The sequence below is a fragment of the Tyto alba genome, unplaced genomic scaffold (genome assembly GCF_018691265.1).
Source record: "Tyto alba isolate M040663 unplaced genomic scaffold, T.alba_DEE_v4.0 Super-Scaffold_14, whole genome shotgun sequence".
Taxonomy (NCBI): domain Eukaryota; kingdom Metazoa; phylum Chordata; class Aves; order Strigiformes; family Tytonidae; genus Tyto; species Tyto alba.
In genome coordinates this window covers 56,169,868-56,181,394 of record NW_024881276.1, presented here as the reverse complement: position 1 = coordinate 56,181,394, position 11,527 = coordinate 56,169,868, and the positions used below count along the sequence as shown (strand labels likewise).

General features: G+C 49.9%; 1 protein-coding gene across 7 annotated transcripts in view; it reads right to left on the bottom strand.

The window, feature by feature from the left end:
* Positions 1-478: 478 nt before the first annotated feature.
* The window catches only part of LOC104359558 (galactosylgalactosylxylosylprotein 3-beta-glucuronosyltransferase 1), a 30,480-nt gene continuing 19,431 nt past the window's right edge, over positions 479-11,527 (bottom strand). For 3 of the 7 annotated variants that reach the window (XM_033005260.2, XM_033005259.2, XM_033005265.2), the window contains 5 exons: positions 10,665-10,813; positions 9,182-9,720; positions 7,564-7,860; positions 6,954-7,061; positions 479-3,906 (listed from right to left, as the gene is read on the bottom strand). In XM_033005260.2, the coding sequence (XP_032861151.1) occupies positions 6,975-7,061; positions 7,564-7,860; positions 9,182-9,720; positions 10,665-10,776 (1,035 nt within the window). In that variant the 5' untranslated portion in view covers positions 10,777-10,813 and the 3' untranslated portion in view covers positions 479-3,906; positions 6,954-6,974. Of the gene's footprint in view, positions 3,907-4,870; positions 5,097-6,953; positions 7,062-7,563; positions 7,861-9,181; positions 9,721-10,664; positions 10,814-11,527 lie in introns of those variants that run through there. The other 4 variants (XM_033005261.2, XM_033005264.2, XM_033005267.2 and 1 more) reach the window with 3 other exon arrangements.

The window sequence follows — 11,527 nt, the reverse complement described above, 5'->3', positions numbered from 1 at the left end:
CACTGCCAGCAGCAGCCTTCTTTAGGCATGAGCGCAGGACGCAGCTTGCCAGTCCACTAAGGCAGCTTGTGGCACCTTTCCCCTCTCCCCTGTGGAGGAGAACGGCCTGCCTGCCCTATGTTCTGACCGCCACTCACTTCTGAGTTGTGGTCAGCACCTTTGCAAGGCAATCTCAGTAGGGGCGGTCACCATGTCACCAAAATGACAGCCAGGGATGCCATGAGGCTATGGAGTTTAGGCTATATTCTCCTGTCTCCTTCTGTCTCTTTATTTCCATAATGCAGGCACCAGTCTCGGGGACCTGAAATGTTTTTGCTTGAATTTCTCTTGTAGCGTTTGGTTCAGATGAAGACTGAAGTGAGTACCCTTAAAATGAGAAGCACTAAAACTAATATGTCCTCCATTACAGAATCCACCGTGCTTTCCTGGAAAAGGAGTAAGCATTTATGCTGCAAGACAAGACAATGCTGCAATATTGTACTATTCACATCATATTTAATAACGCTCTAGTACCATTCAATATAAATAAATAACCATTAAAAAGTACTTTCTTGACATTCTCTTTCCTTCATCAATAGTATTTTCTGCAACAGGAAATGTTAGTAATATTCATTGGTTGGTGAACTGGATGAATCTCAGAGAACATGAATATCAGATACTAATAGGCTAGTAAAAACCAGGCACTGGGATGCCTTCTCTTCTTTAAACACTCCAGGCTTGATCTGCAGCTTTCTTCCTTATTGCATTCACTTTCCCCGAAGCCTGTAACTCTGACTGCTGCTCCACTCCTGGGGTCTCCCACTCAACTCTGCTAACAAACAGCCATGTTTACCTGTGGTGTCCGTTACTCACCTACCCTCAGCTGATACACCTTGGCCAGCAGCAGCCCTTGCTGTCCCTAGACTGCTCTACAGGGAAAAGAGTATTTGTGCTGAACAGGTCTGAATGTCTGCTAGCCTGGAATATCAGCTGCGTACATCCATGCTGTCCATATGAGGTCTTGGTCTCGCACAACTTAGTGACTGACGGAATTTCTCGATTCACAGAAACTCTCCTCCACAGGGCCAGGCTGGGGCAAGAATGGAGATGGTGCGATACGGTCTTGAGAGCAGATTCTGACCGGCACTGAACTGACAGCATAGCGCATATCTCTGGAATCCAGGTCCCCAGCGGGAGAAAGAGGAATAATAATTTTGCTGTCTTATAGGGATGCAGAGAGAACAACTAAGAACATGTGCGGGGGGGTATCCTTTGCAACGGGAATAGATCCTTGCTACAGGCACCCACTGCCAGTGCCAAAACGCTGTGTAGGACCTGCATGAGATTAAAGCCCGGGGAATTTATCACCGTATCCCCTCCTGTTCATACGGGCAGAAACCCTGCCCATCTCGGAGAAGAAAATGGAGGATCATAAATCAACTCCCTTATTCCCTTGCTCTCGCTCATTCACCAAAACCACAAAAAAGGGGACTTAACCTGAGCTTAATGCTGGGCGGAAGCATTGAGCCCACCTGCCTGGTGGCAGAATGGGTTGGCAAATCCCACCTCAGTGCAAGGCCTGTTACCTCCTGCAGATGACAGGACACAAAGCTCTGACAAATGGAGAATGAAAAATGTTTGGTGGGTGCTGGGCTTCCTTCATGCTATCCAGTGCCAATATGCCAGACACTTGCTCTGTAAGGACCTTTCTAGGGCCCAGAGAAGACACTGTTTTCACGGCCCATTCAGTATTTCTTCATGCTGAGACGGCTGGCGGGGTGGCCTTGCAGTGCCGGGTGTGTTCATCCAGAAAGACCCTGGCCTAAGCCTCACTTAAACACAGTCTCCATTTCTCTATTTGCTGCCTATTCTTTGATTTCTCCAGCCTCCCTCTCTGATAGGAGGCATCTCATCCCCTTTGCCCCCTCCTGTACTTTAGCCTCCCTTCTGTAGCAGGATTCATGGCTGCTCCTTCCCTATTTGGGGGAACATGGACTAACTCCCTCTCTCAGATGCCCTTCAAAGAGCCCCCTTCCTGGAGGCTTCCCAAGATCCCATGGAAACTATCTGCTGAATGAGGCACTCCTTTGCACATGTTTTTACCTTGCTGTGATCACTCAGGAGCCAGAAACTTAGTGCCACCCACGTCTCTTGCATAAAGGAACTGTAATTCCCTTCACTGTACTCCCTTTCTTGCTGTGTTTCTGATTATTTTGCCAGTTTAAGACACCATTGTAAAGAAACCCCAGAGAGAGCAGAACGTATGACATTCATCGATGAATGCCAAGCTCTAGTGTTCTGGGGAAAGGGAGGGAGTATTCTTTCTTCATGAACATGTCAGGTGATCTAAGCTAAAAAAACTAAACAAGGAGTAGGCAGAGGAGAATTCTAGTATAAATAAATCAACGAATAAATAAGTTTCCTGCTAGCCCAGAATTTCTTGGGTGGGGGACGATTCAGTTGCTCGTAACTTTCCCCCAGCTGTGAAACCCTCGATGTGTTTTGAATGCCTAAAGCCCTCTTTCTCGTGGCCTGAGTGAAGGTGGTTTTCAGGATATGCTCAGAGGGGTTTCTGGGTCATTCAGCGAATCTTCCTGGAAAAGTCACAATAACACCACTCCCCACGCACACACATGGTACCAACACTTGTGCTTTTAATCCAGTGCATCCTTCCTTCAGTCCTCACTTGCCACCTCCTCCTTTGTGGGCTGCCTTCCACCTGGCTGTCTTCCTGTTTTATTGAGGGAAAGGGAAACCCTTCCGCATGACACTGTTTCCTCTCTCTTCACAGCGCCACACATGCTTTTCAAAGTTCAACTGGAGAGCCTTGTCACACTTGCTATTTCAGTTGTCATCTGTGTGCTCAAGATATGTTTCCTGATGATACCTCTCTACATTCCTCGACGTTCTCACAGGGGATGAATGCAGGCTGAGGGTTCCTCTTCTCTGAGCACTTCTCACCCACCTCTCCACCTCAGAGAGGTATCTTCCTCTCCGGAGGTCTAGGAAGCAAGTCCGTATACGTGATTTGAGGCTACTGAAGCGCCTGATGATGCTGCAGCAGGGTTCCAGGCTAGGAACACCACTTTCAAGTCCACCCATCTTTGCCCCTGCTTTCTGGTCTCTGCAGCAAGACATGGAGGCATGGCCTTTGAGGTACAGTACCTGCCGGATCTCCCTGAGCGGGAGAGGAACTTTATCCAGAGGGGTCTGGGCCTGGGGACTGGGGACAGCATTTTCTAAAACAACTGGAAGCAAGGGCAGTTCAAGTTCTCAGCCGAGGCGTAGGCACCAGATCCCTTCTGAACTCCCAAACCCAAAATGAGGCGCTTCAGCACGGCTCCCCCTCCAACACCAAAGGCTGACCCATGTAGGTATCTGAGTGCATCCTTCGGAGGGAGAGCCTCTCTCAGGCTAGCTTTGCTTTAAAGCTGTTTTGAGAGCATACCAACAGGTCTGCGTTTGTGCTTTTGTGACAGCTCCTGTCCTTGAACCACTGCAGCTTGCAGCTGCTGTGCTGAAGCTCAGGTTTTATGATATGCCAGGAGAGACCTTCAGAGGCACCCACACCCACCCTGGATTTCAGCCTCTGTGCTGGCACAGCCAAGAATGGAGATCGCGTCTAATAAATTTTAACAAATGGTTAAAAACACAGAGCCCGCAGGGGAAGGGAAGCACTCCTCTCCCAGGTGGGGAAAAGAGGCAGTGCATGAAGTCAAGGGTGAAGAGCTGTAGGATTGCCGGGCACCACACCAGCTCTGTCCCTGCTTGTTACCACCTTTTGGGCAGTGGGAGCTGATCGGCACGGCGACGTTTGGGGGTGTTTATCGTCCTTCAGCGGCGGAGCAGAACACTGGGCAGAACAGGCAGGGCACGCAGCTGCTGTGGTTGCTGACAAACTTCGGGAAGGATCACTGCCCGCTGCCTCTGTCAAAACAAACACAAGACGGGGTAAGAAGGAGCTAGAGGTGTTGATCCCACATCCAGGACAACAGGGTAGGAGATACAATTCCAACGAGGCTGTCCCCTGGCTGGGGTGGACACTAGGCTGGCATCAGTAAACAGGTTCCTCAACCACACTACGCAGAGCTTTGAGCTGGAACACGGCTCAAGAGCTGCTTGTTCTATCCACGCTACAGAGTCCTACCTGGAGAATTAATGAATTAGAAAAAAGTTTCTGAGGGCTTCTTTTTTTTTGTCTCGCCATCAAATCATTGTTTTAACCTCTCTGATAATTTTTTAAAGAAAGAGCAGGAGGATGAGATATGAGGATCCCTGTTCAGTCAGTCTGGAAGCTCTGAAATACATGTGAACTTCTTTCCCTGTCTCCAGATATCACAAGGCAGCAGGAGTCCTATGCTAACCTAAGCAAATTCTTCTTTTCTCAGATGCCTGTAAATAGATGTTAGCAATAAGAATAGGTATTTTTTATACCACCAGTCTTGAGTGATAGTTTTCAGATCAGCAGGTCCCTTTACACTGTGTCTCTGGTAATCCACCAAGTAGGCACACGTGCCAAGCAGCCGTGCAAGTGGTCCAACTAGAGATCACCAGAGCACCAAATCCTGCTCCAAGCAATGTCTGCCTAGCTCACATCTGCAGGTGTTAAAGGGGAAAGAGGCCTCTGGGAGGTCTGGGAGGTCTTGACTGACTCAATCTGATCCTCAACAAGGACAAATTGCCAGGAGGGAGAGACAGAAATAGTCTCCTTATTGTGGCTAAGAACAGAACATCCTCAGGGGAGCAATTTTACCTCTTTTTTTTTTTTTTTTTTTTTTTTTTTTTTTCCACAGCGCTGGCTTATATAGATCATGTCTGTCAAAGTTCTGAAGCTCTGCTGCCCTGACAGTAAGGACCTCCAAAACACCATGACCATCAGCAGAGATCTCAATTTAACATTTTAAGGGGTGGAATCTAATGATTTTGTCTGACTGCCCAGCCAAGCGGTTTACCTTGCAGGTGTCTTCTGGAGTGGATGCCACCCACCCACTTGGCAGGCCAGAGCAGCTGCCCCACACGGCAGAGGGTGGTGCAGAAGGGATTGTGGTCAAATTCGCTGGTAATGCAAGTGGAAAGCTCCTTCAAAATCTGCAGAGCTGGCCCGGCTGACACTCTGGCTGGAAAGCACCAGAGAGGATGGCTCTAGATAAAGGTGCAAATCCTGCGGGTGAATGAGTGGCAGTGCCTTGATCTCTCAGACTGGTCACTTCCCTTTCCCACAACAAATGACTTACGGGGAGCCATTCCCATGAGAATCCATAGCAGGTGTGTGGTATTTCTCATGGAGGATGGCTGAGTGCTTGGCCAGGGAGAGAGGGTGAGGACAAAAGTGCCGATACGTAACTGGCACATTTATGAAAACATCGCATCCACATTCTGCATCTGTAGTGGAGCAGATAACGCCTCATCTGACAAGCAGGCAAGGCAGGTCTAATCTGTCTGAGTTCTTATAAGCCTGCTCATCCTTTAATAAGTGTTAACTCCAGACTGCCTAACTGGTTTCTGAGTCCTTATGAGCTGAGTTTGGGCTATCCCAAATCAGCTTTGTCCCAGCATGGATGGGTATGTAAAGTGAGCCCGTTACTGCTAGTGGTTTTCACAGAAACACAGGTTAAAAGAGGGGCTGCTGCCTAAGCATAGGTATCTGGCATCATTTTAGGTTTGCTAGGATATCTGAGATATTAATGAAAAGATATGGTAGAGAGTTTGTGCCCTACAGGAGGGCCGGGTAGGGGACCCCAGTGTCCCTGTGGTGGCACTAGGTGTCTGTTTAGGCATCTGCCTCCTGTCCCTCCCATCTGCTGGGGGGTGTGCAGGCGCTGGGATTGCTTTGTACTCTTTGTACAGCTGTCACTCAGAGATGATGTGGAAATGCTGTATGCAGCTACTAGTGATGCACACAGCAGATCAGTGCAGAAGCTGAAATACCTGTGACTGCCTGTACAAAAGCTGTCAGTTTTATTTCCACTGGTAGAGCTGAGATGAGGTGTATATCGGGGTCAGGACTGAAAGCAGCCCTGGAATATCTTCCAAAGTAGGAATAAATAATTCAGCAGCCTGTATCCTGCCACAGATATGAGTAATTACAGAGAGAAGTGGCTACTCCCAAACTGGATACCTTTATTCTTTTGCGACTTTTGGGTTAGGGGTCTGCCAAGGGCAGACACTGGGATCAGAGGTCACGACAGCTGGGAGAGGAGGTCACAGCTCCTCTGCACCCTGCTCTTCCTCAGTCTCTACTTCTAAGAACATATTACTGATCTCTGATACATTCCTGTCCTCACCTGTGGTGGGTGCCATAATCCCCCCTCCTGCTGCTGAACCTGGCTCTGTGGACCACAGAGGCACTCCTAGTGCCTTCCCCGTTTCTCTTCAGCAGCAGATGTATTCCTAGCTCTGGTAATGTTGGTACCAAGCCCCTCAAACTCTGTGAGAGTCTGTGTAGGTTGCACTTTGCTGGTTCCTGTTTTGAGGCGGTCTCAGTGTCCCATCAGCCTTTCCCTGCTGCACCCACACCACAGCTGCTCATGCAGGGTAGAAGCTGAAGGTGGATGCATGGGGCACTGCAGAGGTAGCAGGGCTGCTGGGGGAAAAGCTCATCTGCGGGAGTGTGATCTCTTTCCACACCCTGTGGGACAACTCCCACACTAAAGAGCATTTGGAGCTGGCAGCAATAGGGGAGCAAGGAATTTGGCTTGTCATTACCAAGTGAAACAGTGGGATTCTTCTGCCACTTTGCTCTCTGTCTGTACACAGACAAAGCTTCCACGTGGACTGCAAGGATGCTTGAATGAGTATGAAAGGCAGACCGTACATGGGTAAAGATGAGGATCTACTTCTCATGCAAAGGGTGACATGGTAAGGGAGTTACTGGGATGATCATATATGCAGTCTTTGAGGAAATAATAGTATAAATAAGGAAACAGGTACAGATTTTTTGCTTTGCCAAAATGAATAAACACAAGGGTACTCACAGCCTGGAGCTGGCTCTCTGCTTACACCTCTACTCTGGGGTCTGTAAATCCACGCTTGCCTTCATTAACCAGAGTGGGCCTCTCAGTTCTCGTGTGCCAGACCAACACCTAGAGGGAATCACAAAGAGCTCAGGGGCTCTGGATGCCATGGGAATGCCGAAAGCAGCGCATCCATCGGGTGGGATCTTCAGCAACCTGGGGCACACAGCTGTTTGAAGTGCATGATTCAGGGGGCTTGAACCCAGGAAAGACTTCACAGGCACCATGAAACAGTGACAAGGAGGAGGGATCGTTCTGGACTGAAACTCCAGACTCAACCCTCTGCCAATTCTCCTGGAGTTTGGAGAAGCAATCTGGTCATGAATTGTATGTCTGAGGCTCTTTATTAACGCAGAGTGCACAGCACTAACTGTTCCTCTGTGCTCTCTGAGCTTTGCATCTGTGAAGAATTTGGCAGGCTCTGTCCATCTGTCCCAGCACCATTTGGCACTGACATGTGCCAGCACAAGGAAAGCACAGTGCAAGGTGGAGGAGCATGGCAGGAGGCGGCAAAAGCCCAAAAAGGACCCAGCAAAGAGAATGTATCTCCAAGGTCTTTTGTCCTACTCACCTTGGTGCAGTTGGCTGCTTTGGGCTCCAGCCCGTCCATAGTCACTAGATCCTTCAGCAGACTCGTTTCCTGGTAGCCTCCTTTGACTCCCTCCAGCTTGAAACTGGCCTGAGGCTTTTCCAAAATCAGCTTGATGCTGATAGCAAATCCAGCCATGTCAATAGCAAAGGGCCGGTTAGGGTCAAAGACGGTTTTCCAGCCCACCACCTTCCCTGCTGGGCTCACTTTTGGGGATTCATATCGCAGCCCCCCAACGAAAGCCACTGGCCAGACCGACACCCTCCTTGTGTAGCGCATCTGTGTGCCAGAAAGAAACAGTGCTGTGAGAATTCAACCCGGTGATGTTTGTCCCAACCCTTCGGTGTACCATCCTCTGCCTCCACTGGCACCTGTCCTCCCCCGTTGACTTCCCACACAATCAAACAGCTCTAGGCAGCACAAGCTCTTGTTCACCCGTGCTACTGCTTGAAGAGCTACAACAGCTTGCAAAGCCACAAGGCTGTTTTAGCACGTTCTTCTCTGAACACCAAACCCACTGCTTTTCTGTGCCCATGTTCAGTCCCTCAGAAGAAGGAAAACCTTTGGGTATCACCTGAACTTTTGTAATTTTTTGTGAAATTTTTATAATTTTCATAAATGCCAAACACAACTTCTACCGGGCCTCTAGCTCTGTATTATCAACTCCACTCACTACAACTTCATGCTCATTCAAGTAATGTCCCTCCCTGAGTGGTGCATCTTTGTCCTCATTTATTGCAATTCCCCCCCATCCTTGTTCTTCCATCCGTGGCTACTGCCTAAAAGAGTGAGGGTTTGTTGAAATTGTCAGCAAGGACCTGGAAAGAAGTAAGAAAGGATGAGCTTAAGAGATCTAAGAAATTCTGAAAACTGGGAATGTGTTCTGATGCATATCTGTATTTCAAGTGATGTAGTACAATTTAGCTTAAATTGGTGACAAGGGAGTTTGACTGAATTTTTGCAAGTTTACAATAGACTTGGCATCTCACAAAAGCCAGGTTTCCAGCAGAAGTCTGGGCAAGCTTCTGTGATCCCAGGGGCACAGCCCTGTCATGGTGGCTGGAACTCAGAGTACAGAAGGGCAGCCAAGGAGAAAAGGTGGATCAGAAAGTCAGTCAACTTTTCCAACACCCCCTGCCCATCAAACCGCTACAAAGGTGCAGATTTATGCTTTGCCAGAAGTTTGTCTTTGGTGCTTATTTAAATCAGGTCAGCTTTCCCTCAGGAGAGATATAAATTCTGGAGTATATATCATCTGGTCCCTGGCAAAAGGGGCTCTAGCTGGCGCAACGGTGTGAGTGGCTGTTCGCATCTGCAGCCTGTACCGTGGCAGATGTGCTCTTTGCTCTTTTCAGCCCTTTAAAGCGTGGCCACTGGCTTTTACTAACTATAGGTTTGCATCTGCCCCATACCCAGCTCCCACTGTGTGCAGGGCAGGCGAGGAGGGCTCTAGGTAGCCTGCCAGACCCCTTGTCTCCCAGTTGATGCTAAAGGTCCACATGGTAGCCCTATCTCGGCGGGCTCTGCAAATGCACCTGGCCTTAAGAGACTTTGCAGCTCCATCCTGCTTTTCCGTCCCATGGAATTTTACGGTTCTTACCTCTTCAAAGAGCTCCAGGCTGTAGGTGTTATCATCATCGGCAAAATACACTACCCCTTCTGGTGGTGCAGTGTTGCTGAAACTGTCCCTCAGCCAGTGCAGCCCCAGGTTCCTCTGCAGTGTCCCCCTTGGGGTGTGGGATGGGATCCAGGACAGCCCCAGCTTCAGACTCTTGGGCGTCTCCACATTGAGGTGGGTGAAGTTGAGCCCTGCCTTCTCCAGAAGGTTGGATACAAGGTTGGTCCTCCGGGGTGAGTCCTCCACCACCACCCAGTGCAGGTTCTGTACGTGTAGGAAGGTGTTGGCCAGACGGGTCAGCTCAGCTTTTTGCACTGGCCGGGTGTAGGTAGGGGTGATAACGAAGATGGTCGGCAGGGTGTCTGACCACGGGGGAGGCCTGGAGTACACATAATTCTGGATGACTTTAGGCGTTGCCCCTATGCTTTGCTGCTGCTGAATGCATGATGGCAGGCCTTCTTCTCTCAGTGCAGATGAACCATTGAGGAGAGCTTTAGAGGTCACGTTCTCATCTGTCTCTTCTGGGAGGGAAGGGAAGGGAGGGGGAAGGGAAGGGAAAGGAAGGGAAGGGAAGGGAAGGGAAGGGAAGGGAAGGGAAGGGGGAGGGGGAGGGGAAGGGAAGGGGAAGGGGAAGGGGAAGGGGAAGGGGAAGGGGAAGGGGAGGGGGAAGGGGAAGGGAAGGGGATGGGGAAGGGGAAGGGGATGGGGAAGGGGAAGGGGAGGGGGAAGGGGAGGGGGAAGGGGAAGGGGAAGGGGAAGGGGAGGGGAAGGGGAAGGGGAAGGGGAAGGTGAAGGGGAAGGGGAAGGGAAGGGAAGGGAAGGGAAGGGAAGGGAAGGGAAGGGAAGGGAAGGGAAGGGAAGGGAAGGGAAGGGAAGGGAAGGGAAGGGAAGGGAAGGGAAGGGAAGGGAAGGGAAGGGAAGGGAAGGGAAGGGAAGGGAAGGGAAGGGAAGGGAAGGGAAGGGAAGGGAAGGGAAGGGAAGGGAAGGGAAGGGAAGGGAAGGGAAGGGAAGGGAAGGGAAGGGAAGGGAAGGGAAGGGAAGGGAAGGGAAGGGAAGGGAAGGGAAGGGAAGGGAAGGGGGAGGGGGAGGGGAAGGGAAGGGGAAGGGGAAGGGGAAGGGGAAGGGGAAGGGGAAGGGGAAGGGGAGGGAAGGGGAAGGGGAAGGGGAAGGGAAAAGATGTTAGAGAACTAATCACTGCCAGGCTGCCTCCTTTCCAGGGAGTGCTGGGGACACATTTGTCTGGAGTCAGTGCTTATCACATCAGCACCCTCTCCCCAAAGCCACCCTAAGGTGCATGTCTAACACGCAAAGTTTGCGTGCCTGCTGTAGGCAAACCCTGAGGGGGCCTTCGGGCAAGTTTGTCTTTGTTTAACCCATCCCATGAGAGAGCATCTCCTCCCGAGGGTTCACACCAGCGCAATCATCACAACCACCAGCGCACTGACAGCAGAACTCTTGCACTTACTTCTCAGCAGGCTGAGGTAGTGGGTGGTTGGGTACTGGTGCCACAAGGTTAGGAGAAGAGCCCATGGCAAGACAATCAGGAGCGTGGTAAGAAGGTTACGTCTCCTCAGCATGCTGCAGAGAGCTTCCAATGCCAAGGCATCTCTCTACCTTTCAGAGCAGAAAAAAAGAGTTAAGACCTCTGAAATATCAGTCACCACAAGCATTAGGACAGTAAGTCTAGAGGCCGAACTAATAGACCGAGTTTGGCTTGCTTAGGGGGAGGCATGATAAATGTTGGGCCCTGATCCAGCAGAGCATTTGTCTAAGTATAAGTTTACAAGGAGCCCATTAACATTGCAGGCCCAAACCATTATCCAGCTGCCCCGGCCAATTCCTGTGCTATTGAATAGAAGCTTTTATCTATTTCTGTTGCTATAAAGAACCTCCCACTGACCCATGATGAACCCACTGTCCTTGACTTAGGGTTGTTCGTGTTACTGATTCTGAAGCCAGAAGAGGACTGTTACTTGCCCCCTCTCAAGGGCTGGTGTTCATTCCTGAGCTTTGTGGTGACCATTTAATTTGCTTCTTTTGTAGAATTTTTTAAAACTGTGTGCAAGATTTGTGTTCCTGCATATGCAAGTGGATAAAACAGAAAATACCAGGCATCCTCAAGATAGCCAGCATCTCTTTCACTCCTGCAGGTTTAATTCATCCTGCTTATGCAGATGCATTGAGGCAATCAATCAGGGATGTGTGCTATTACCTACTAAGTTTTACATGAAATCCCTGCCTCAGTCATTCCACAGTGCCGGTGATGCCTGCTGAAAGTTGGATTATTCCACAACCCTTTCTACTCCTGGCTTGCAGTGTCTGGCCACT